Raw genomic sequence first — 24,372 nt, forward strand, 5'->3', positions numbered from 1 at the left:
ATCCATTTAGGCATCAGCGTACCTTTTGGCTTTCAACACTTGAAGTACTGCCCGAAGAAACAGTTCATCAAATTCCATTTGCAACTTTTCTAAAGAGTAAAACTGGTGATTCATCCTGGTTCCCTGCTCTTTATGGAAAGTAACATACTGAGCCCAGTGGTCACTTACGTAACAAATTGTCCTCCTAGTAATCAATTTGAAAACAGAACAAACATTTTAAAATCTGAGAAATGATTAATAATCTGAACAAAACATAATGTTGCTTTGTCTCAGTCTCTCCTACCTAAAGACACCTAGGGCAGGATTTTCCATCCTGTCACATGAAGAGTTGATAGGGAATGTATCCCGGCTGTTATCGGCTTCACACTCAATGCAGCCTTAATTGACTAGAGACGGGACTTTTGCCCCTCAATCAGGAAGTCTCACCTTAAGCCTATCAGATTGGTTTGTTAAGTCCGAGGACATGTTCCCAGTTTTTAAACGTTTAAGCACCCCTCTCAGCTTGCAATGGTCAATTAATATTGAAGCTGAAGAGATTGCCCACAATTGGTATTAAATAATTGGTTTATAGTTACCTAGATTATGCTTCTCTCTCTTTTTGAATAAAGGTGCTATAAGACTCTAGTACAAAAGCCAAAGGAGAGCTAAAAAATTGTGGCCAGAGCCTATACTACCTTTTCTTTGACTTCTTTCAATAATTTTAAGATGTATGCCATCATAGACAGGTGACTTATTCACCGGGAGCTCTGTTAAGTTTGTCAGAACTAACTCCTCTAATTAACAATTGTTCCATGACCTAATAATCCAACAATTTCATTTCCACCAATGTAAAGTATTTATGAGTTCTGCCATATCTTCAGTCTCCACAATTAAAGCACCCCTTCATCCCTGAGCAATTTTAATCGCTTTCTAAATATTATTTAACTTATGTACTTACACAGCAGCCCTTACTAATTCCTTTTATAATATTTGGTAGCTTTTTCCTCTATGCCCTTTTAGCCTGTCAGTTTTCAGCTCCACACTACACTTTTCATATTTACCATGATTATATTTGGTCTTACTGGCTCTAATTTTATCATACTCCTTTTTAAGTTCTAATTCAAATTTAGTTTTAATACACTTACTTTTTGATCCATTCTAATCTTGCTGATTTTGCCTCCTTCAGTCCAGCACTCTAATGTTTGTTCATTATTCTGCTCGAGCCTTGCATTCAATCTATCTTTTCATTATGATTTCCCAATTGATGATCACTCTCAGTTCCCTTACTTTATTTTCTAGAACAAAAATTAATCAATGCTTCTCTTCTTTTTGGACTAGAAGCATTAATTTAGAAAAGTAGTCCTACCCAACATTCCCTCTAATTTCCCTTCGCTGTGCACAGGACGTTACTCGGTCCCCATAAGACTGCTGTGTAGATGCATATGCTTGCATCTGTGCAGCACATTCCTGATTGCTGCCTGGCCACGCCCCTGCCACCTAGAGATAGCGTTGGTCCTACAATACGAGGTACGAGTGCTAATATGGTGGTGGGAATTCAGTGCTGAAGGGGAAGGAGGTGCTGTTTTAATATAGTTTTTCAGCCTCCAGAAGCTGGTGAATGTTCAAGACTTTAATTAGATGAGCAGGCAGAGATTGTTTGGTGAATTTTTAAGACTTTATCTCTCTAAACCAGGCCAGTAGTTTAAACATTACATTTATAACTTAACTAGTTAAACTACTCGGTATAACTACAGACAACAGTTCAGTGATATTTCTAAAACTGAAACCTAATTAGTAAAATTAAACACAATAAAGATGGCAAGGCGGGTAATGTGTTGCAGCTGTAGCTGGTGGACACCCGTGTAATCAATGGCAACCACATTTGCAATAAGTTTCTGCAACTCAGGGAACTTTGGCTCAGAGCCGATGAGCTGGAGTCTGAGCTTCAGACACCATAATGCATCAGGGAGGGGGAAAGTTACTTAGACGCTTTTCTCCAGGAGGCAGACACGCCCATTAGGCTAGGTGCTTCAGATCTGGCCTGTGGTCAGGGACAGGAGGCGGTGACTATGAGTGAGGCAGGTATGAGGATCCAGATGGTAGTAATGGAGGAGCATCAGCCAACTGGTTTGAGATTTTTGTAGCTTGTGTGGGCAAGAGCAGGGGCTGCAGGGAGGATCAGCAAACGGATCACTGCTCCGTGTGCAGGGAGCCATTCAAGTGGGGAAGGTCAAAAAGAACGTAGCTGTAGTAGGGGGTAGTATGGTCAAGAAGATAGACACTGTTCTCTACACCCAAGAGCATGAGTCTCGAAGGTTGCGTTGCATGCCTGATGCCAGGGTTAAGGACATCTCCTCAGGGTTGGAGAGGAACTTGCAGTGGGAGTGGAAGGATCCAGTGGACTAAGAAAGAGCACCGCTAAGGGAATATGAGTAGCTAGGGACCAAATTAAAAAGCAGAGCCACAAAGATAATAATTTCTGGTTTACAACTTGATCCAGGGGCAAATTGGCCATAAGTAAACAAGATTAGAGAGTTGAATGTGTGGCTCAAAGATTGTTATGGGAAAATTGGGTTTCAATTCATGGGGCAATGCCACGAGTCCTAGGGAAAGAGGGAGCTGTTCAATTCGGAACAACTTCACCTGAATCAAGCTGGAATCAGTACCCTGGCGATCAAAAACTAAGGCTGTAGAGAGGGGTTAAATTAAATAGTGGAGGGAGGGCTCACATCAGGGGAGATTTGGAAAGTTAAAGAGAAAGGACAAGGCAATAGTGCAGGGCAGTGATGTGAGTAATGATAACCAGAGTGTGACAGGAAGGGACAGAATTTACAAACACAAGAGTCCACCAGCAAACATGATCAGAGTAGGAAAAAATGGTAAAAAGACAGAATTAAAGGCTCTTTATCTGAATACACACAACATCCCTAGCAAGATGGATGGATTAATAGCACAAATAAAAATAAATACATTACCATTACAGAGACATGATTGCAAAGTGGCCACTGCAGGAACCTAAATATTCTAGGGTATTTTGACATTTTAGGGGGACAGGAAAATATGAAAAGGAGGTGGGGTGGCTCAAGGTCAGTACAGTAGTGATAAATGATCTTGGTTCATAGAATTAAAATATAGAATTTGTTTGGGTGAAGTTAAGAAATTGCAAAGTAGTAACTGGTGGGAGTGGTTTAGAGCCCCTGTCCCACAACCGCAGCTACACTGTAGGACAGAGTAAAAGTCAAGAAATAACGGGGGCTTGTAAGAAAGGTGTTGTAATAATTGTGGGAGATTTGAGTCTTCATACCGACTGGACAAATTAAATTGACAAAAGTAGACTGGAAGATGAGCTCAGAGTATATTCAGGGCAGTTTCTTGGAACAGTGTGTTCTGGAACCAGAGAACAATCTATTTTAGACTTGGTAATGTATAATGAGACAGGGTTAATTAATGACCTCCCAGTAAAGGATCATCTAGGTAAGAGTGATCATAACATGATAGAATTTCACATTCAGTTTAAGGGTGAGAAATTTGGGTCTGAAACCAGTGTTTTAAACTTAAATAAATGCAATTATAAGGGCATGAAGACAAGGTTGGCTAAAGTGGAATAAGAAAATAGGTTAAATAGTAAAGACAGTAGAAAAGCAATGGCAGATATTTAAGGTGTTGTTTCATAATGCTCAACAAAGATATATTCCTGTCAAGGAAACGGAATTGTAATTTTTTTTTGGTAATAACCCTGGCATATTTTCTAATGTGCTGGAAGTCAGGCTATATTTGGATTAAGAGCTAGACAAGTGACGGCAACGGTCTAAAGTCAATAGTAAAAAGTGTTTTTGATATGTGAACCAAGGGGAACTTCAATCAGAGTTTTACATTAAGCACTAACAGGAATAGTTTGAATTGAGTTGTTTTAGTTCAAAGGGAGATTTATGCAGGTTGTAAAAAGATGTAAGGAAGTGAGGTAAAGATAGGGTAAAACAAAAACAGAATTACCTGGAAAAACTCAGCAAGTCTGGCAGCATCGGCGGAGAAGAAAAGAGTTGACGTTTCGTGTCCTCATGACCCTTCAACAGAACTGAGTAGTTCTGTTGAAGGGTCATGAGGACTCGAAATGTCAACTCTTTTCTTCTCCGCCGATGCTGCCAGACCTGCTGAGTTTTTCCAGGTAATTCTGTTTTTGTTTTGGATTTCCAGCATCCGCAGTTTTTTTGTTTTTATAAAGATAGGGTAAGTTTGTTTTTATAAGCCTAAAAGTGAAAGTAAAGAACAATTTAATTAATTCTGGGGAGAAAGCATTTCTAAAGAGACAAGTTGAAACAACAGAGAAATCAAAGGGAAGGAATGCATTTAAGGGAATACCGAAGCCTATGTGGGGCAGGGGGGTGGCGGCAGCTGCTTAGATCTTCCAGAATACAGCAGGATAGCTGGTCAGATCTCCCCAAAGATGGTGTGAACAAGGCCAGACTGAAAGAACCAGTTGCTGTTGGCCTCAGAGGACACACCAATGAAAAGGCACTGTGTGGTAAAATTACTGGACTTCTATAGATTTTAAAATCTGCAAGGATAGCTGCAACAGAAAAGGGAAAGATTAGCTCTGTGGGTAGTTAAGATAAGATCTGAGGAACTGTTTTAAAGTGCTGTTTACTGTGTGAAGCCATTCTTGTGTTTAAATGTAATTTTGTTTTTTCTCCTTTATTTTTTAAATAAATGTTTACTTTATTATAAAATCATCACAAGTAGCTGGGGAAATCAGTTCCTGATTTCAGAACTGCTCCTCATACTATACAAGTTGCAAAAATCGATTTGGCAGCTTTTTCAAGCTTCCCTCTGGAGTTTGAGCAGCTCGGTATTGACCATCCACTGCATCATAACATTTCATTGAGAAAGAAAAATGCAACGAGAAGGATGCACCATTGGTGGGTAAGAAGGAAATAAACGATCAAATTGAAAGAAATGATGTTGCAAAGATTAAAGGTAGTCCAGAAGAGAGGGGAAATGTTTGAAACCAGCAAAGGATGATTAAAAGAATAATAGAAAAGGGAGAAATTGGAATGTGAGTGAAAGCTAGCAAGAAATATAAAAACAGACAGTAAAAACTTTAACAAGTATCCAAAATGGAAGGCAGTAGCGAAATTAAGAATTGGTCCCTTCGAGGGTGAGATTGGGGAATTAATAATGGGAAACAAGGAAATGGCAGAGGCTTCGAACATATAATTTATATCTGTCTTCACAGTAGAAGACACACAAAGCATGGCAAGAATTGTAGAGAATTAACAGACAAATGGAGGGAGGAACTTAAAACAATGATGATTACTGGAGAAAAAGTACAATGAAAACTATTGGAATGAAAAGCTGACAAGTCCCCATGGCCTGATAGCATGCATCTCAGGGTCTTAAAGGAAGTGGCTGCAGAGATGGTAGATGCATTGGTTGTAATCTGCCAAAATCCCTCAGATTATGAGATTGGAAAACCACAAATGTAACACCACTATTCAAGAAGAGGGAGGCAGAAAGCAGGAAACTATAGGCATGTTGGTCTAATATCTGCTTTGGGAAAATGCTAGACTCCATTAGGTAGTAGCAGGACACTTTGAAAAATCATAATGCAAATACACAGTCAACATGGTTTCGTGAAAGGGAGATTCTGTTTGACAAATTTATCAGAGTTCTTGGGGGATATAACAAGCAGGGTGGGTAAAAGGGGAACCAGTACTGTGAGTGGCTACACGTGCGTGATATTTTCCTCTAACAGGATGATGCCTTGAGTTCAAAAAGATGGTCTGCCCACCACACAATTGAGCAACATTATGTATGAATTTCAGTGCTGGTGCGATGCCATGTATATAGGTTGTACATCCCAAAGGCTGGCTGATTGAATCAAACAGCATGCCCATAAACGGCAGAGTAGAGATGGTACTCAACTAGTCCGTGCTTGCAAAACCCAATGCAAAACATCTACCAACAGAAGTGAATCCGTGATTGGGCAGCACTTGCTGAACAATCCTGAGTGCACTAATAGCTACACTAAGAACCAATTTAAGATAATCCACCTTGATTGTAACATGGCTCATTTACACTTGCTAGAAGCCCCATAAATTCATAAACAGGGATCCATTTTCTGCACACAAAAGGAATTTGTTCAAGCCTTGTGCCTTTTTGAATTACCCGGAAGCTTGGGAGCTGAGTTCCCCATTGCTTTCTCCATGGCAATACCTTGGTCAATCAGAATTGATTTACCAATCAGCGCCCTCTTCTTCTGCAGTTTAAACTGTTGTGATTGTTTGAAATTTGGCATTCTTGTTTGTTCTGATGAGCGCAAGATGAAAAGTTTCAGCAACATGTCTCTTTCAGGGAAAGAGTTAAGTGAGTGGGAAAAAAATTGAGAGATGGAGGACAATGTAGGAAAATATGAGGTTGTCCAGTTTGGCAGGAAGAATAGAAAAGCAGAATATTGTTCAAATGGAGAGAGACTGCAGAATGCTACAGTATAGTGGGTCCTGGGTGTCCTTGTACGAATCACAAAAAGATAGCATGCAAGTACAGCAAGTATTTAGGAAGACAAATAGAATGTTGGCCTTTATTTCAAGGGGAATGAAGTATGAAAGTAATGAAGTCTTGCTACAGCTGTACAGGCCTTTGGTGAGACTGTGCATGGGGTACTGTGAACAGTTTTAATCTCCTTATTTAAAATGGCGGGAGGGTCAAACATACTTCCATTGGAAACAGTTCAGAGAAAGTTCACTAGGTTAATTTCTGGAAAGTGTTGTCTTATGTGGAAAGGTTGATGGGCCTATACTCGATGTTTATAAGAATGAGAGGTGATGTTATTGTAATATGTAAGATTCTGAGAGTGCTTGATGGGGTAGATGCTGGGAAGATGCTTCCTCTCATGGGGGAATCTAGAACTAGGAGGCACAGTTTATAAAAATAAGGGGGGGGGTCTCCCATTTAAGATAGACATGAGGAGGAATTTCTTCTCTCAGAGGGTGGTTGGTCTTTGGAATTCCCTTTTACAGACAGCAGTGGAGGCTGGGTCATTGAATATATTCAAGGCTGTGATGGACAAATTTTTGATCAACAAGATAGTTGAGGGTTATGGCGGATGCCACAATCAGATCACCTATGATATTACTGAATGGCAGAGCAGGCTCGATGGACTGAATGGCCTACTCCTGCTTCTATTTCTTATGATTTTGTATACCTCCACTCCACTGATTTGGCAGCTGTTTCCAAGTCACTTTACCTAAATCAAATCTCAGCTTAGTAAAATTAGTTCTTCCCCAATTGAGAACTTTTATTTCTGGTCGATCTTTGATGTTTTCCATACCTATTCTAAATCTAACTGAATTATCGTAATCTCCGCTAACGTGTTCCCCAACTGGTACCCCTTTCACCTGCTTAGTTTTATTCTCTAAGTCCAGAATCACCTTCTTGTTTGGCTTGTTACGTACTAGCTAAAAAAGCTTGCCTGAATACATTTTATGAATTCTGCTCTCTCTATGCCTGTCGCACAAATTCTATTCCAGTTAATAACAGAGTTGTCAAAATTCTCCACTATAATGATCCATTGTTTTAACTACCTATTTGGTCTTCTATCTTTCCCCTGCCTGTTTGGGGGGTCTATAGTACATTCCTAGTAGTGAGATTATCTCTTATTTGTTTTTCATTTCAACCCATATGGCCTGATTTGATGATCCTTTTACCTTGTCATTTCTCCTCACAGCTATGGTTGTTCATTTAATCAATAATGTGACCCTTCCCCAGTCATTTTTTTAAATTATCTCCCTCATTCTCATCTGGAACCCACTGAGCTACCATTCCTGTCCTTCTTTCAGCCATGTCTCAGTAATAGTGAAATCATACTCCCATGTGCCAATCTGCACACTCAGTTCATCTGCCTTCTTCCCTTGTTGTCTATTTTCTAGCCTTTTTCTCCTCTGTCTTCCAAATATGCTTATTAATTTTCTGTCTTCTATTTCCAACTTTTCTCATCTCCCTTCTGAATCTACTCTGAGGTTCCCATCCCAAGTTAGTTTGAATCCTCCCCAACAGCATTAGCAAGACACCTGCAAGGATATTGGTCCTGGCCCTGTTGAGGTGTAACCTGCCCAGCTTGTACAGGTCCCATCTACCCCAAAGGTGGTCCAATGCCTCAGGAAACTATAACCTTCCCCTGACTTCTCTCCAGCCATATATTTATCAGCTCTACCTTCCTATTTCTGTCACAAGTATGTGGCACTAGGAATAATCCGTAGATGGCTACCTTTGAAGTACTGTTTTTCAGTCTCTCGCCCAGCTACATAAACTATGCTTTCAGGACCTCAATCCTCTTCTACCTACATAATTGGTGCCAACTTGAATCACGACCTCTGGCCATTCACCCTCCCTGTTCAGAATGTCCTTTTGCCGTTCAGTGACACCTTTGACCATGGCTCTAGGGAGGCATGTCTGCAGCCACAGAAACGCTTCTCTGTTCCCTTCACTAGCATCTACCACTATAGCTCTACTCTTCTTTCTCCCCACCAATGCAGCTGAGCCATCAATGACCCATGGACTTGGCTCTGCTTACACTCTCCAAGAGGAACTATCACTCTCATGAGTGTTCAGAACTGAATACCAGTTGGAGAATGAGATGCACTCAGGAGCCTTCTGCGCTATCTGCCTGGTCCTCCTTGCTCTTTTCTGGCGGTGAGCCTTTCCCTCTCTCCTGCCCATTTTTAAGCTGTGGAGTAAATATCTCCAGAAACTTCTGGAGGTGGTCACTCCACAGCTATCCATAAAGCTCTCAACCTTGCGGGTGTACCCTAGTGATTCCAGCCACCCGCTCAAGCTGCTCTAAGCGTGACATCCATCTTGGCCAACATTCCGGTGCAGTACTGATGGAGTGCTGCACTGTCAGAGGCGTTGTCTTTTGGATGAGGTGTTACACCGAGGCTCCCCATCTGCCTTCTCAGGTAGTTGCAAAAGATCCCTTGGCTCTACTTTGATGCACGAAGGAGTAATCCCTGGTGTCCTGGCCAGTACTTATCCCTCAACCAACATCACAAAAAAACGTTATCTGGCCATTATCATATTGATGCTCTACACAATTTGGCTTCTGTGTTTCCTACATTACAACAGTGCCTACATTTCAAAACTACTGCGTTGGCTGTTTGGGAAGTTTAGTGGTCATGAAAGGCATTATGCAAGTGCAAATCTTTCCTTTTTTTTCTACTCCATCTAACCTCTGTTCTGACAAAAAGTTATTGATCTGAAACATTACGTTTCTTCACAGATACTCCGTGACGTGCTATTTGCAGCATTTTCTGTTTTTACCTTCTAATCTCTCCTCTGGTTTCGCAACCATTTTTTCTTTAGAGGATATTTTGTTAAGTTAAAGGCACTATCAATATGTGCTGCTTTTATTTTGCAAATACAAAGTCAAAAAATCATGTTTCATCGGGTATAACTGGTATAGTATCACCTCTATCTCACCTGATCATCTGACCAATTCTTTTCACAAACTGCCTGTATCGTACCCTGTTAAAAGTTTCCAATCCCACCGCCAGAAGGTCTATCAATGAGGATGCAAATCCAATGATCTTCATCATCTGATCACATGTGGTTTTTTCTGGCTTGTATTCACCTGGTCAACATGAAAGTGAAATGAAAATCTTTTTGTCAAGCATTTGAAATCAACTTTAAATTCCTGCTTTATTAAACATTACATGGATGTAACAACTAGTATGCAAGTTATTTAGAAAATCCTCAAGTTCATTGTACAGTCACTGCACAGAGTGTGATTAAATCATTTTATTATATGTGTGAAAACATTAGTTGGTGTTTTCTTTTATCTGAATCAATACATTGAACTTACAAATGTGTTAAAATCTCATGATATTTGATGTAAATTTGCAGACTTTACAACTACATGGTCCTGGTCCAGTGACATTCATGTTAATGAATTTTCACTTTGTAAATAACTACTACACAACAGCTACAATGCTGCCATCTACCTGAAAATGTGGAAAATTGCCCAGGTATTTCCTGTCCACAAAAGCAGGACAAACCCAACCCCATCAGTCCACTCGCGATCATCAGCAAAGTCACAGAAGGTGTCATCTACAGTGCTATTAAATGGCACTTACTCAACAATAACCTGCTCAGTGATGCTGAGTTTGGGTTCTGCCAGGGCTAACCTTATTGCAGCCTTGATCCAGACAAGGAGAAAGGAGCTGAACTCGAGAATTGAAATGAAAGTGATGGCCCTTGACATCAAGACTGCATTTGACCGAGTGGTGCCCTAGATAAATTTAAGTAAATGGGAATTGGGGGAAAACTCTCCCCTGGTTGGAGTTATACCTAGCACAAGTAGTTGTTGGGAAGCCAATCATCATAGTCCTAGGATAAAATTGCAGGCCTGCCTCAGGGTAATGTCCTGGTCTCAACCACCTTCAGCTGCTTCAACAATGACCTTTCCTCCATCATAAGGTTAGAAATGGGCATGTTCGCTGATGATTGCACAATGTTCAGTACCATTTGCAACTCCTCAGATACTGAAGCATTCAGTGCCCAAACACAGCAAGACCTGGACAACACTCAAGTTTGGGCTGATAAGCAGCAAGTAATATCCACACCATGTAATGACCATATCCAACAAGAGAAGAACTAAACATATTCAACAGCATTACCATCACTGAATCACCCACTATAAACATCCTGTTACCAGAAACTGAACTGGACTGGACTAGTCATATAAATACTGTGGCTACTAGAGCACATCAGAGGCTGGGAATTCTGTGGTGAGCAACTCATCTCCTGACTTCCCAAAGCTTGTCCTCCATTTACAAGGCACAAGTGGAATACACTCCACTTGCCTGGATGCGTGCAGCTTCAATAACAGTCAAGCAGCTTGACATCATCAAGGACAAAGCAGTTTGCTTGTTTGGCACCACACCTACCACAATTCACTCTCTCCACCAATGATGCATAGTGGCAGGTGTGTACCATATAAAAGATGCACTGCAGCAACATGCAAGCCTTCTGTGACAGCACCTTCCAAATCCACAAATACTACCACCTAGAAGGACAAGGGCAGCAGTTGCATGGGAACACCACCATCGCCTGCAAGTTCACTCCAAGCCACACACCATCCTGCCTTGGAACTATATCACCATTCCTTCACTGTCGCTGGGTGAAAATCCCGGAACTCCTTCGTAACAGCACTGTGGGTGTACCTACACAACATGCACTGCAGTGATTCAAGAAGGTGGCTCACCACCACCTTCTCAAGGGCAATAAGGGATGGACAACAATGCTGGCCCAGCCAGTGATGCCCACATCCTATGAAAGAATAAATAGCTTCTACATAAGAAATGCTGAAATTAATTCATTAATAAACATGTTTCTAAAGGGAGCAGAAAGAACTGTGAAAGGGACATAGCAGCAGATGCAAAACACTGCTAAGATATTTTTCCAACCGAGTCACAGAAGGATAATCTTTAGCCTAGCATATCCATTTTGGCTCTTTGCAAGAGCAAGCCAAAACTAATCTCGCTATCTCTCTCCCTCAATGGTCTGTATATTCCTCTATTTCAAACACTGAGCCAACTTCCTCAAAAAGATGAAATACCTGCTTCAGCTCCTCCCTGTCAAAGGACACCATGCTTTTTTATATTCGTTCATAAGATGTGGACGTCATTGCCCATCCCTAACTGCCCTTGAGAAGGTGATGGTGAGCTGCCTCCTTGAAATGTTGAAATCCATATATTGTAGTACACCCACAATGCTGTTAGGGAGGGAGTTCCAGGATTTTGACCCAGTGACAGTGCAGAAACGGCAATATAATTCAGTCAAGATGGTGAGTGGCTTGGAGGCGTACTTTCAGATGGTTGTGTTCCCATGTGTCTGCTGCCTTTAGATGGTAGTGGTTGTGGGTTTGGGATGTGCTGTCCAAGGAAGCTTTGCGAGTTCCTGCAGTGCATCTTGTAGATGGCAGACACTGCTGCTACTGTGTATCAGTGGAGGGAGTGAATGTTTGAGGATGGGGTACCAAACAAGCGGGCTCTTTGTCCTGGATAGTGTCAAGCTTCTTGGGTGTTGTTGGAGCTGCACTCATCCAGGCAAGTGGAGAGTATTCCATTACACTCCTGGCTTGTGCCTTGTAGATGGTGGACAGGCTTTGGGAATCAGGCAGTGAGTTACTGGCTGCAGGGTTCCTAGTCTCTGACTCGCTCTTGTAGCCACAGTATTTATGTGGTTAGTCGAGTTCAGTTTTTGGTCATTGGTAGCTCCAGTATGTTGACAGTGGGAGATTCAGTGGTGGTAATATTACTGAATGTCAAGGGGCGATGGTTAGATTCTCTCTTGTTGGGGATGGTCATTGCCTGGCACTGGTGTGGGACGAATGTTACTTTCCACTTGTCAGCCCAAGCCTGGATATTGTCCAGATCTTGCCACGTTTGGACATGGACTACTTCAGTATCTGAGGAGTTGAGAATGGTATTGAACATTGTGCAATAATCAGCGAACATCCCCACTTCTGACCTTATGATGGAAGGAAGGTCATTGATGAAGCAGCTGAAGGTGGTTGGGCCTAGGGCACTACTCTGAGGAACTCCTGCAGTGATGTCCTGGAACTGAGATGATTGACTTCCAACAGCCACAACCATAACCATCTTCCTTTATGCTAGGTATGACTCCAACCAGCTGAGAGTTTTCCCCTGGATTCCCATTGACTCCAGTCTGCTAGGGCTCCTTGATGCTACACTTGGTCAAATGCTGTCTTGATGTCAAGGGCAGTCACTCTCACCTCACCTCTGGAGTTCAACTCTTTGTCCATTTTTGAACCAAAGCTGTAATGAGGTCAGGAGCTGAGTGATCCTGACGGAACCCAAACTGGGCGTCAGTGAGCAGGTTATTGCGAAGCAAATGCTGCTTGATAGCACTGATGATGACTCCTTCCATCACTTTACTGATGATCGAGAGTAGACTGATGGGGCAGTATTGGCCAGGTTGGATTTGTCCTGCTCTGTGTGTACAGGACATACCTGGGCAATTTTTCACATAGCTTGGTAGATGCCAGTGTTGTAGTTGTACTGGAACAACTTGGCCAGGGACTCCAAGTTATGGAGTACAAGTCTTCAACGCTAATGCCGGAATATTGTCAGGGCCCATAGCCTTTGCAGTATCCAGTGCCTTCAGCTGTTTCTTGATATCACGTGGAGTGAATCTAATTGGTCGAAGACCGGCATCTCTAATGCTGGGGACCTCTGGAGGAAACTGAGATGGATCATCCATTCAGTGCTTCTGGCTGAAGATTGTTGCAAATGCTTCAGCCTTATCTTTTGTGTTGATATGCTGAGCGCCCCCATCTTTGAGGATAGGGTTACATGCAGAGCCTCCTCCTCCAGTGAATTGTTTAACTGTCCATCACCATTCACGACGGGATGTGGCAGAGCTTGGATCTGATCTGTTGGTTGTGGAATCACTGAGCTCTATCTATCGCCTGCTGCTTATGCTGTTTGGCATGGAAGTAGTCTTGTGTTGTAGCTGCACCAGGTTGACACTTCATTTTTAGGTATGCCTGGTGCTGCTCCAGGGTTGATCCCCTTTTTTGGTGAAAATGGGAGAGTGGGGGATATGCCAGGCCATGAAGTTACAAGCTGTGGTTGAGTAAAATTCTGCTGCTGCTGATGGCCCACAGCACCTTGTGGTTGCCCAGTCTTAAGTTGCTAAATCTGTTTGAAATCTATCCTATTTAGCACCGTGGTAGTGCCACACAAGATGGAGGGTACCCTCAATGTGAGGGCAGGACTTCACCTCCACAAGAACTGTGCAGGCAGGTTGGTGAAGATGAGGTCAAGTATGTTTCTCCCCCTTGGTTCCCTCACCCCCTGCTGCAGACCAAGTCTAGCACCCATTTCCTTTAGGACTCAGCCAGCCTGGTCTGTAGTGGTGGTGGTGCTACTGCGCCACTCTTGGTGATGGACATTGAAGTACCCCACCTAGGATACATTCTGTGCCCTTGCCCCACACAGTGCTTCCTCGGAGTGGTGTTCAACATGGCAAAGTACTGATTCACTGGCTTGGCGGCGGGGGGTGAGATGGTTGTGGTGGCAATCAGAAGGAGATTTCTTTGCCCATATTTGACCTGATGCCATGAGACTTCATGGGGTCCGGAGTCGATGTTGAGCACTCCCAGGGGAATTCCCTCCTCACTGTATACCACTGTGCCTCCGCCACTGCTGGGACTGTCCTGCCTGGAGGACAGGAAATACTCAGGGACGGTGATAGTGGTATCTGGAACATGATCTGTAAGGTATGTTTCGGTGAGTATGACTATATCAGGCTGTTGTTTCACTAGTCGGTGAGACAACTCTCTCAATTTTGGCACTTGCCCCCAGATGTTAGTAAAGAAGGCTTTGCATAGTCTACAGGGCTGAGTTTGCCATCGTCATTTCCAGTGCCTTGGTTGAAGCCAGGTGGTCAGTCTGGTTCCATTGCTTTTAGACTTTTAAGAGGTTTGAGACAACTTAGTGGTTTGCCAGGCCATTTCAGAGGGCAGTTAAGAGTCAACCACATTGCTGTTTGTCTGGAGTCACATGTAGGCCAGACCAGGAAAGGACGGCAGATTTCCTTCCCTAAAGGATATTAGTGAACCAGATGGGTTTTTATGATAATCAACAATGGTTTCATGGTCATTATTAGACATTTAATTCCATGTTTTTATGGAATTCAAATTCAAACCCGGGTCCCCAGAGCATTCCTCTGGGTCTTGTGATTACTAGTCTAGTAAAAAGGCCACCACACTACTGCCTGCCCTATGCTCCAATGCTGTAAAGAAATTTCTTACTCTTAGTGATGATTTCAAATTGATGATCCCCTCATCACTGATTCCCCAGCTAGAGCAGTCATCACCCCTTCATCATTTTAAAAACTTCTTGATTAGCTTTCTCTGCTTGAGAGGAAATAGCCCACAAATCACAGGTTTCTCCTTATGACTTTAGTTCCTGCTTCTTGGATTAATCTGGTGAAGCTATGCTGTTTGTGTTATATGGTTTTAATGTTTGTGTTATATGGTTTTAATGTCCTCTCTACAATGGAGCACCCAGAACTCCACATGGTATCCTAACTGATACTTCGTATAAATTTATCATTGGTTGTTCACTCTTGTTCTTTATGCCCATCTATAAATTCAAAAACACTACTGGTATTTTTACTGGCTTGAACTGGTATTTGTACTTTCACCTTCCCCTCAGGAACTGAATAATATATTGTGCTTTACCTGGCATAATGCTCTTGTGATTATAAAACCATCCAATTCTGTAAGCATTGCCCTATGAAATCTGTCGTCTAGAAAAGAAAGCATTACCTTTTATAGTTATTCCAAGTAATTGCTTAAACAGTTCATCAAAAGGAAACTGTGACAAAAGGGTAACCAAGTCATCCTCGGACAGTAATAGCCAGCTGGTGTCAGGATCTTCATCCTAGATTAGGAATCAATACAAAACTGACAATTAACTACCTCCTAATTTAATAAACTATTCCAAATGCCCCATTGTTTCCATGCATTTGAGTTTCTTGCTACACTCTTATAGTAGACATCACCCAGCCTTCAAGTATGTGATTTCCCAGAACCTCACTCCTATTATCCTCTTACGCTCGCACTGTACATAAATTTTAATCATCCATAGTTGTTTAAGGCATTTTTCGAACATTTTCTATCAGATTTTAAGCATAAGAATAAGCCAGTAGATAACAAAATGTACAAAAATGCCTTGCACTTATTGTGCCTTTCACTTCCTCAATGTTGAACGTGCTTCACAGCCAATCAATTACTTTTAAAGCTAATTATATTGGCAGCCAATTCACACACTAAGATCCTACAAACAGCAAAGGAATGGTCAGTTTTGATGATGTTGGTTGAGGTGAATCTTGACTTGAAGACAAGAAGAACTCCCTTTTCCTCTTAAGTGATCATTTTGGCTCATTGGTCGCACTTTCATCCGAGTCAGGAGGGCGCTGGTTAAAGCCTCACTCCAGAGACTTGAGCACATAGTCTAGGCTAACACTGCAGTGTAGTACTAAAGGAATGATGCCCTCTCATCAACTAATGCATTTACAAGTCCCTAGCAATTTCCCAACCAAAATCCCCTCTCTTCTTTCCTTACTTGAGCTCTGCAATGTGTGACTCCCCATTCTTGGTGATTTTGAACCTCACTTAAAGTTCCATTAAGCCACATCAATCCTCCAATATCTCATTATTTCTCTGCACCTATTTCCATTTAAATGACTCTTCCCATTGTTGTGAAAACATGCTTTATACAAAAAAAGTGATTTTTAATGTACTGGCTGGAAACCCTTAATTGATTTTTTAAAAAAAAGACTAAAGTCAGATTCCAGTGACTTGGGATCATAGTTAAAGGTGGCTGCACATTTTCATCACTGTACCTTCTACATTCCAAAAGCCATTGGAATGGAGACCACCTGCCTGAACTGCTGCACCAGGATGAATGGGGGCCATTTTCAATTCCATTAGCAAAGTACTCACCTGGGTACGCTACTGGATGGTGACAAACCATTAGACATAATCATTTGGACAATGGGACCATGGCTGAGCAAGGAATTTCCATCCATGATCCACAAAGTTACAATTGGAATATACTAGCTATGATCTTATTTAGATCACTAGGCAGTTGGAGAGAAGTCATGTGACAAGCTGACCCTTTGTATGTTTTAATCACATGCTTACTCTGCAAAGCTAGACAAGAAACTGGGACGCTGAAGGAACACGACATTTTTTTCTCTCTCCCTCTTTCAATCTAACTTGTAAGCTTTTGAACTGTGTGCTGATTTTGGCTATGCGGGTGCCCCAGACAGAGATTTTGAAAAGAACTCCTCTTCTTCAAGCGCTGTTGCCTCCAGAGAACAGGTAGATCATCCATCTACAACTTTAAACTGCCTTGATGCCAAAAGCGGCAGGACCACTGAGTAAAAGTAGCAGGACTGCAAAATTCAGTCTGAAGCCAGCCAAATCACCAACCTTCAAAAATCATATACCCCTTTAATTTTACTGTATCCTAAATTATTTAATCTATCTTTCCCGCTCTGTAATCTATTTGTGTGTGAGAACTTCAAGTGCATCTGCGTATGAAAGTCAAAGCATTTTTAAAAAATTATTTTACTTAGACTGGGTTAAGTACATTAAAAACTATGCCCTTTTTTTAAAAACTCAAGAAAACCTGTTTGATCATGTCTTTTACAGTCACAGCCTATAAACAGTTAAGCACTCACTGAATTGGCAAGTATACCGTTTTTAAGCAAAAACCTGCTGCAGTCAGACAAGGAGAAGGAAAAGGAGGGAGCCATTTGAGCCCTTTGTAACTGATCATAACACCATGAAATCCCGTATTCTAATACCAAACATTCCAATCTTCCAAGTTCTAAACTCCAACTCATTACCATGCATGCATTCAGAATTGACCTTAATACATGTTACAAATGTCAAAGATTAAGAAATAAGAATAAGACCATCTGAAGTCGAATATAATTCGACTGATCACATAAGTGTAACAGATCCTACAGTACTACATGAAGAGGAGAGTTCTTTCACCATTCCTTTTTCAATCATCAATGAATGATTAATTGGCCATTTACCTCATGTGCAGTTTGAGAGATCGTGCTATGTGTAAAACTAGTGACCACATTTGCTTACACACAATGACAACATTGAAAAATAATTAGCTGTAAAAGGCTGATGATAAAACACTATGATTTATTTTTTAGATGGTTTTAAAATAGTATTTTGAGACTAAATCCCATTATAAACCAACATAAGAACTAGGAATAGGAATAGACCCAATAGACCTCAAGCCTGCTCTGCCATTTAGTGCAATCATGGTTGATTTTCTGCCTAAACTCCATGTTCATGCCCACTCCACATATCCCTTGATTCCCCGAGACACCAAAACCTTGGATATATTCAACAATGGAGCAACTACAGCCCTGTGGGCTAGGGAATTCTACAGTCTTCCGAGTGAAGAGATTTCTCAACTTAGCTCTAAATGATTGGCCCCTTATCCTCAGACTGAACTCTCAATAATAAACTGCTGCCTAATTTTATGTAATTTACTTAAAATTTAAGGATTAACGTTACTTAAAATTCAAGGATTAACATAACTTAAAAAAAATCCTACCAGATCTATCACATTGTAAAATTTCCAGCCGCTAGTTTCAGTTCAAATAAATTATTTAGCTTCTATCAGACTTTTCTTATAAATTTATAGTTAGGAACATAAGAAATAAGTATAGGAGTAGACCATTTGGCCCCTCGAGCCTGCTCCACCATTCAATAAGATCATGGCTGATGATCTTGTGTTTCGATTTCCACGTTCCCAGCTACCCCTGATAACCTTTGATTCCCTTGCCTAACAAGAATCTATCTACCTCCACCTTAAAAATATTCAATGACCCCACCTCCACCGCCTTCTGAGGCAGTGTTCCAAAGTCACACAACCCTCAGAGAAAAAAATTCTCTTCATCTCTGTCCTAAAAGGGCAACCCCTAATTTTAAAACAGTGCCCCTAGTTCTGGACTCACCCACAAGAGGAAACATCCTTTTGATAACCACCTTGTCAAGGCCGCTCAGGATCTTATACTTCAATCAAATCATCCCTCACTCTTCTAAACTCCAGTGGAAACAAGCCCAATCTGTCAAACCTTTCCTCATAAGACGACCCACTCATTCTAGGTATCAATCTAGTAAACCTCCTCTGAATTGCTCCAATGCATTTATATCCTTCCTTAAATAAGGAGGCCAAAACTACACACAATATTCGAGGTGCGGTCTCACCAATGCCCTGTATAACTGTAGCATAACATCCTTACTTTGATGCTCAATCCCTCGCATAATAAAGGATAACATTCCATTATACCTTCTCTTGATCTTTTCATTGAGAACTGTCGGTGCGACATTAGTCGTCTCAATTTCTCTGCTCCTCTCACCCATTCTAACCTGTCTCTCTCTGAACTTACTGCACTCCATTCTCTCAGGTCCAACCCTGACATTGTCATCAAACCCGCTGACAAGGGTGGTGCTGTTGTTGTCTGGCGCACTGACCTCTACCTCGCGGAGGCTGAGTGTCAACTCGCAGACACTTCCTCCTACCTCTCCCTGGACCATGACCCCACCACTGAACATCAAGCCATTGTTTCCAGGACTGTCACTGACCTCATCTCCTCTGGGGATCTTCCTCCCACAGCTTCCAACCTGATAGTCGCCCAACCTCGGACGGCCCGCTTCTATCTCCTACCCAAAATCCACAAACAGAACTGCCCGATCGTCTCAGCTTGCTCCTGCCCCACAGAACTCATTTCTCGTTATCTTGACTCCCTTCTCTCTCCCCTTGTCCAGTCCCTTCCCACCTACATCCGTGATTCCTCTGACACCTTACGTCACATCAACAATTTCCAGTTCCCTGGCCCCAACAGCTTCCTCTTCACCATGGACGTCCAATCCCTCTACACCTCCATCCCCCACCAGGATGGTCTGAGGGCCCTTAGCTTCTTCCTCGAACAGAGGCCTGAACAATCCCCATCCACCACTACTCTCCTCCGTCTGGCTGAACTTGTTCTCACACTGAACAATTTCTCCTTCAACTCCTCTCACTTCCTCCAAATAAAAGGTATGGCTATGGGTACCCGCATGGGCCCCAGCTATGCTTGTCTCTTTATGGGGTATGTGGAACATTCCTTGTTCCAGTCCTACTCCGGCCCCCTTCCACAACTCTTTCTCCAGTACATCGATGATTACTTCGGTGCCGCTTCATGCTTTCATCGGGACTTGGAAAAATTTGTTAATTTTGCTTCCAATCTCCACCCCTCCATCATTTTCACGTGGTCTATCTCGACACTTCCCTTCCCTTCCTTGACCTCTCTGTCTCAATCTCTGGTGATAGACTGTCCACCAATATCCATTACAAACCCACCGACTCCCACAGCTACCTCGACTACAGCTCCTCACACCCCACTTCCTGCAAGGACTCCATCCCATTCTCTCAGTTCCTTCGCCTCCATCGCATCTGTTCCGATGATGCTACCTTCAAAAACAGTTCCTCTGACATGTCCTCCTTCTTCCTTAACCGAGGTTTTCCACCTACGGTCGTTGACAGGGCCCTCAACCGTGTCCAGCCCATCTCCCGCGCATCCGCCCTCACGCCTTCTCCTCCCTCCCAGAAACATGATAGGGTCCCCCTTGTCCTCACTTATCACCCCACCAGCCTCCGCATTCAAAGGATCATCCTCCGCCATTTCCGCCAACTCCAGCATGATGCCACCACCAAACACATCTTCCCTTCACCCCCGCATCGGCATTCCGTAGGGATCGCTCCCTCCGGGACACCCTGGTCCACTCCTCCATCACCCCCTACTCCTCAACCCCCTCCTATGGCACCACCCCATGCCCACGCAAAAGATGCAACACCTGCCCCTTCACTTCCTCTCTCCTCACCGTCCAAGGGCCCAAACACTCCTTTCAAGTGAAGCAACATTTAACTTGCATTTCCCCCAACTTAGTCTACTGCATTAGTTGCTCCCAATGCGGTCTCCTCTACATTGGAGGGACCAAACGTAAACTGGGCGACCGCTTTGCAGAACACCTGCGGTCTGTCCGCAAGAATGACCCAAACCTCCCTGTCGCTTGCCATTTTAACACTCCACCCTGCTCTCTTGCCCACATGTCTGTCCTTGGCTTGCTGCATTGTTCCAGTGAAGCCCAACGCAAACTGGAGGAACAACACTTCATCTTCCGACTAGGCACTTTACAGCCTTCCGGACTGAATATTGAATTCAACAACTTTAGGTCGTGAGCTCCCTCCCCCATCCCCACCCCCTTTCTGTTTCCCCCTTCCTTTTTTTTCCAATTAATTATATAGATTTTTCTTTTCCCACCTATTTCCATTATTTTTAAATATTTTAAAATCTTTTATGCTCTCCCCACCCCCACTAGAGCTATACTTTGAGTGCCCTACCATCCATTCTTAATTAGCACATTCGTTTAGATATCACCAACTTTAACACCTATGTGTTCTTTTGTTCTACTGTTGTTGACATCTTTTGATGATCTGCTTCTATCACTGCTTGTTTGTCCCTACAACCACACCCCCCCTCCACTTCTCTCTCTCTCTGCCCCCCACACACACACCTTAAACCAGCTTATATTTCAACTCTTTCTTGGACTCGAATTCAAGTTCTGTCGAAGGGTCATGAGGACTCGAAACGTCAACTCTTTTCTTCTCCGCCGATGCTGCCAGACCTGCTGAGTTTTTCCAGGTAATTCTGTTTTTGTTTTCCATTAGCCTTCCTAATTACTTGCTGTACTGCATACTGACTTTTTGTGACTCATGTGACTTAGATCCCTCTGCACCTCAGAATTATGTAGCTGCTTTCCATTTAAGTAATACTCTGCTTTTTTGTTCTTCCTGCCAAATTGAACAACTTCACAGTTTCCCACATTTCATTTGCCAGATCTTTGCCCACTTACTCAACCTATCTATATCTATCTGCAACCTCATGTCCTCTTCACAACATACTTTCCCACATATCTTTGTGTCACTTGCAAATTTAGCTACCATGTCTTCATGCCCCTCATCTACATCATTGATTAAATTGTAAAAAACTGAGGACCCAGCACATGGCCCTGTGGGACTCCACTTGTCACATCCTGCCAATCCGTAAAAGACCCATTTATGCATACTCTCTGCTTTCCGCCAGCCAGCCAATCTTCTATCCATGCTAATATGTTACCCCCTACACCATGCACTTTTATTTTCTGTAATAACCTTTCATGTGGCACCTTATCAAATGCCTTCTGGAAATCCATGTTCAGTATGTCTACAGGCTCCCCTTTGTCCGACATGCATGTTACTCCTTCAAAGAACTCCAATAAATTAGTTAAACATGGTTTTCCTTTCACAAAATCATACTGACTCTTCCCAATTGCCTTGAGCTCTTCTAAGTGCCCAGCTATAACCTTCCTAATGATTGATTCTAACAACTTCCCCACGACAGTTGTCAAGTCAACTGGCCTATAGTTTCTTGTTTTCTGCCTCCCTCCTTTCTTGAATAGAGGGGTTATATTTGCCACTTTCCAGTCTGTGTTAGGGCCCATAAAATTAAAATGTCTGTCATTTTTAATCCTTAGCCAAATGAACTCATGCTCAGTTCCGCCTTTATGGCTTAAATCAATTAATCAAATTAATTCTAATCAGTAACTTTGATTAAAACAGCATAGTAAATTTTTATTATCTTAATAATGAAAACGGAGAGCACAAGCTCCACAATATACTCAGTAATTTTTCAGCCAAATTTATTCACAATATATGCATGCGTTTCTTATTTTTTGATAATGCAACAATCTACATTTATGACTTCGAGGATTAAACAAAAGGTAAATACCTCTTCACCAGCTTCATCTACCAAGGTCCAGTTCTGTATGTCTTTTCCTGCTGGCATTGCTGGAAGTGGCTTTTTGTCACTGGGTTTTATGTTCATCAGAAACTCAGATCGATGCCTAAGATTATTTGGACACAATATTTTTAAAATGACTGTTTAAAATCACATGATTAGTCATAGCCAACATCTTAAATACAATTGCAGATACAAATTGCTACAGAAATTATGAAGTTAATTAAGACTAAAAATGTTCTTCTTTTACTACTTTTTTGTTTTAAAGCAATTCAGTGTTAGAAGACAAAGACTTGGTGAGCATCAAGAAATAGCACCAATTAATGTTGTGGCTCAAGACTGAATACAACAATAAATATTTTATTAGTCAGAGCCTCTCACGTATGGCCACAAAATTGAATTATTCAAGAAAATAAAACACTTGAAGAGCTGGCAGAGGATGCAAAAGTGCCTATTCCAAGAGCACAGTATACTTCCTGTCAACAAATGAATGCGTGGCATGATTGACGATGCTATTCAGATTTTTCTTCCAATTAAAGGAAGGCTATGTGCAACGGTATAAAGGTAATCTTTCTGAAAGCTAAATACAACATCCCTCTCTTTAAAGAAAATGACATTTTCTTCAATTTAATTGCTGGAATTATCACCTGTTTGAAGGAGAAACTTCAGTAGGATCTGCCAAAATTTGCAAAATGAAGATTTGCAGAATGAAAGTTAAACACTCAATGCTGCTAAAAGACAATAAGTAGTTCCCAGAAGACCTAATATAGTTTTTAAAAAATTCCTGCGGGTGACAGTGGCAAGGCAGCATTTATTCCCCATCCTTAGATACTACATGTAGGCCAGAGCAGGTAGGTGTAACCCAGCTGGATTTTTACGACAATGGGATAGTGATAGTCCACAAATTACCAGTTACTGAATTCAATCTCTCAATGCTGGGTTAAACCACAAACTCTGGGTTACTGGTGTGGACACTTAATCAAGTTATTAAATACTCAATAACATGATTTGAATTTCCTTCAACAGCACTTTCCAAACCTGTGACTTTTGCCACCTAGAAGGGTAAGTGCAGATGAATGGGAACACCACCACCTACAAGTTCCCCTCCTAGCCACATACCATCCTGACTTGGAAATATATCACCGTTCCTTCACTATCACTGGGTTAAAATCCTGGAACACCATAACAGTACTGTGGGTGTATCTATACAACATGGACTGTAGCAGTTTAAGAAGGCAGATCACCTTCACCTTCTCAAGGGCAATTAGAAGCGGGCAGTAAATGTTGGCCTAGACAGTGACACCCACATTCCATGGACAAATAAATGAAAATAATGATTCCCCAAGTAGTACTTAATTTCCTCAGTATAACAGCTAGACATTTCTCCAAAGAGTAGTTAAATCAATGCATGTACCAAGTAGGCTGCTGTCTCGTGAATGACTTTTCAATGATATTGATGCTGGCAGACAGGGAGCCAGTGCATGGGCAGGGGAAGGAAGTAAAACAAAAATATTAAAGAAACCTTAACAAGACACAAAGACAGTGATACTTACTTGATTGGTGACAGAAGTAAGGCTAGAGCTTGCATAAAGAGAAAGATGCCCGAAGGATTACCGAACACTGTTATCTGAAATGCAGAAAAAAAGTTGTATAAATTTGTCCTAGTATATTTCATCGCAGGGAAAAGTGTATGGCACTGCAACCAAGCACCAGGTACAGCACATCTCAGTTCCACTTTCTAATATTTTTTATGTAATGAAATATGTGTTGAGATAAATGTCACATAGCACCTTCAAATTGCTATGGGATAATAGGTGTGAATGCTTAACTTGTTTTTTAATGCAAAGATGTTAAAAACTTTACTGAAAGATTACAGACAAGAACTTTAAACAAATACATTAAGATTTTAGTCTTAAAATCCCACGAAGTATTTCCAAAGTTCATAACTTT

At 41.9% G+C, this 24,372-nt stretch overlaps 1 protein-coding gene across 1 annotated transcript in view; it reads right to left on the reverse strand.

The window, feature by feature from the left end:
* Nucleotides 1–24,372, reverse strand: part of epg5 (ectopic P-granules autophagy protein 5 homolog (C. elegans)) — a 184,971-nt gene that overhangs the window by 126,368 nt on the left and 34,231 nt on the right. Inside the window, exons 6-10 of the mRNA XM_041187115.1 lie at nucleotides 23,976–24,049; nucleotides 22,414–22,528; nucleotides 15,332–15,446; nucleotides 9,454–9,604; nucleotides 23–184 (exon numbers count right to left, since the gene is read on the reverse strand). Of these exons, the coding sequence (XP_041043049.1) occupies nucleotides 23–184; nucleotides 9,454–9,604; nucleotides 15,332–15,446; nucleotides 22,414–22,528; nucleotides 23,976–24,049 (617 nt within the window). The remainder of the gene's footprint in view (nucleotides 1–22; nucleotides 185–9,453; nucleotides 9,605–15,331; nucleotides 15,447–22,413; nucleotides 22,529–23,975; nucleotides 24,050–24,372) is intronic.

This window comes from Carcharodon carcharias, chromosome 1 (assembly GCF_017639515.1).
Source record: "Carcharodon carcharias isolate sCarCar2 chromosome 1, sCarCar2.pri, whole genome shotgun sequence".
In the NCBI taxonomy this organism is placed as follows: Eukaryota; Metazoa; Chordata; class Chondrichthyes; order Lamniformes; family Lamnidae; genus Carcharodon; species Carcharodon carcharias.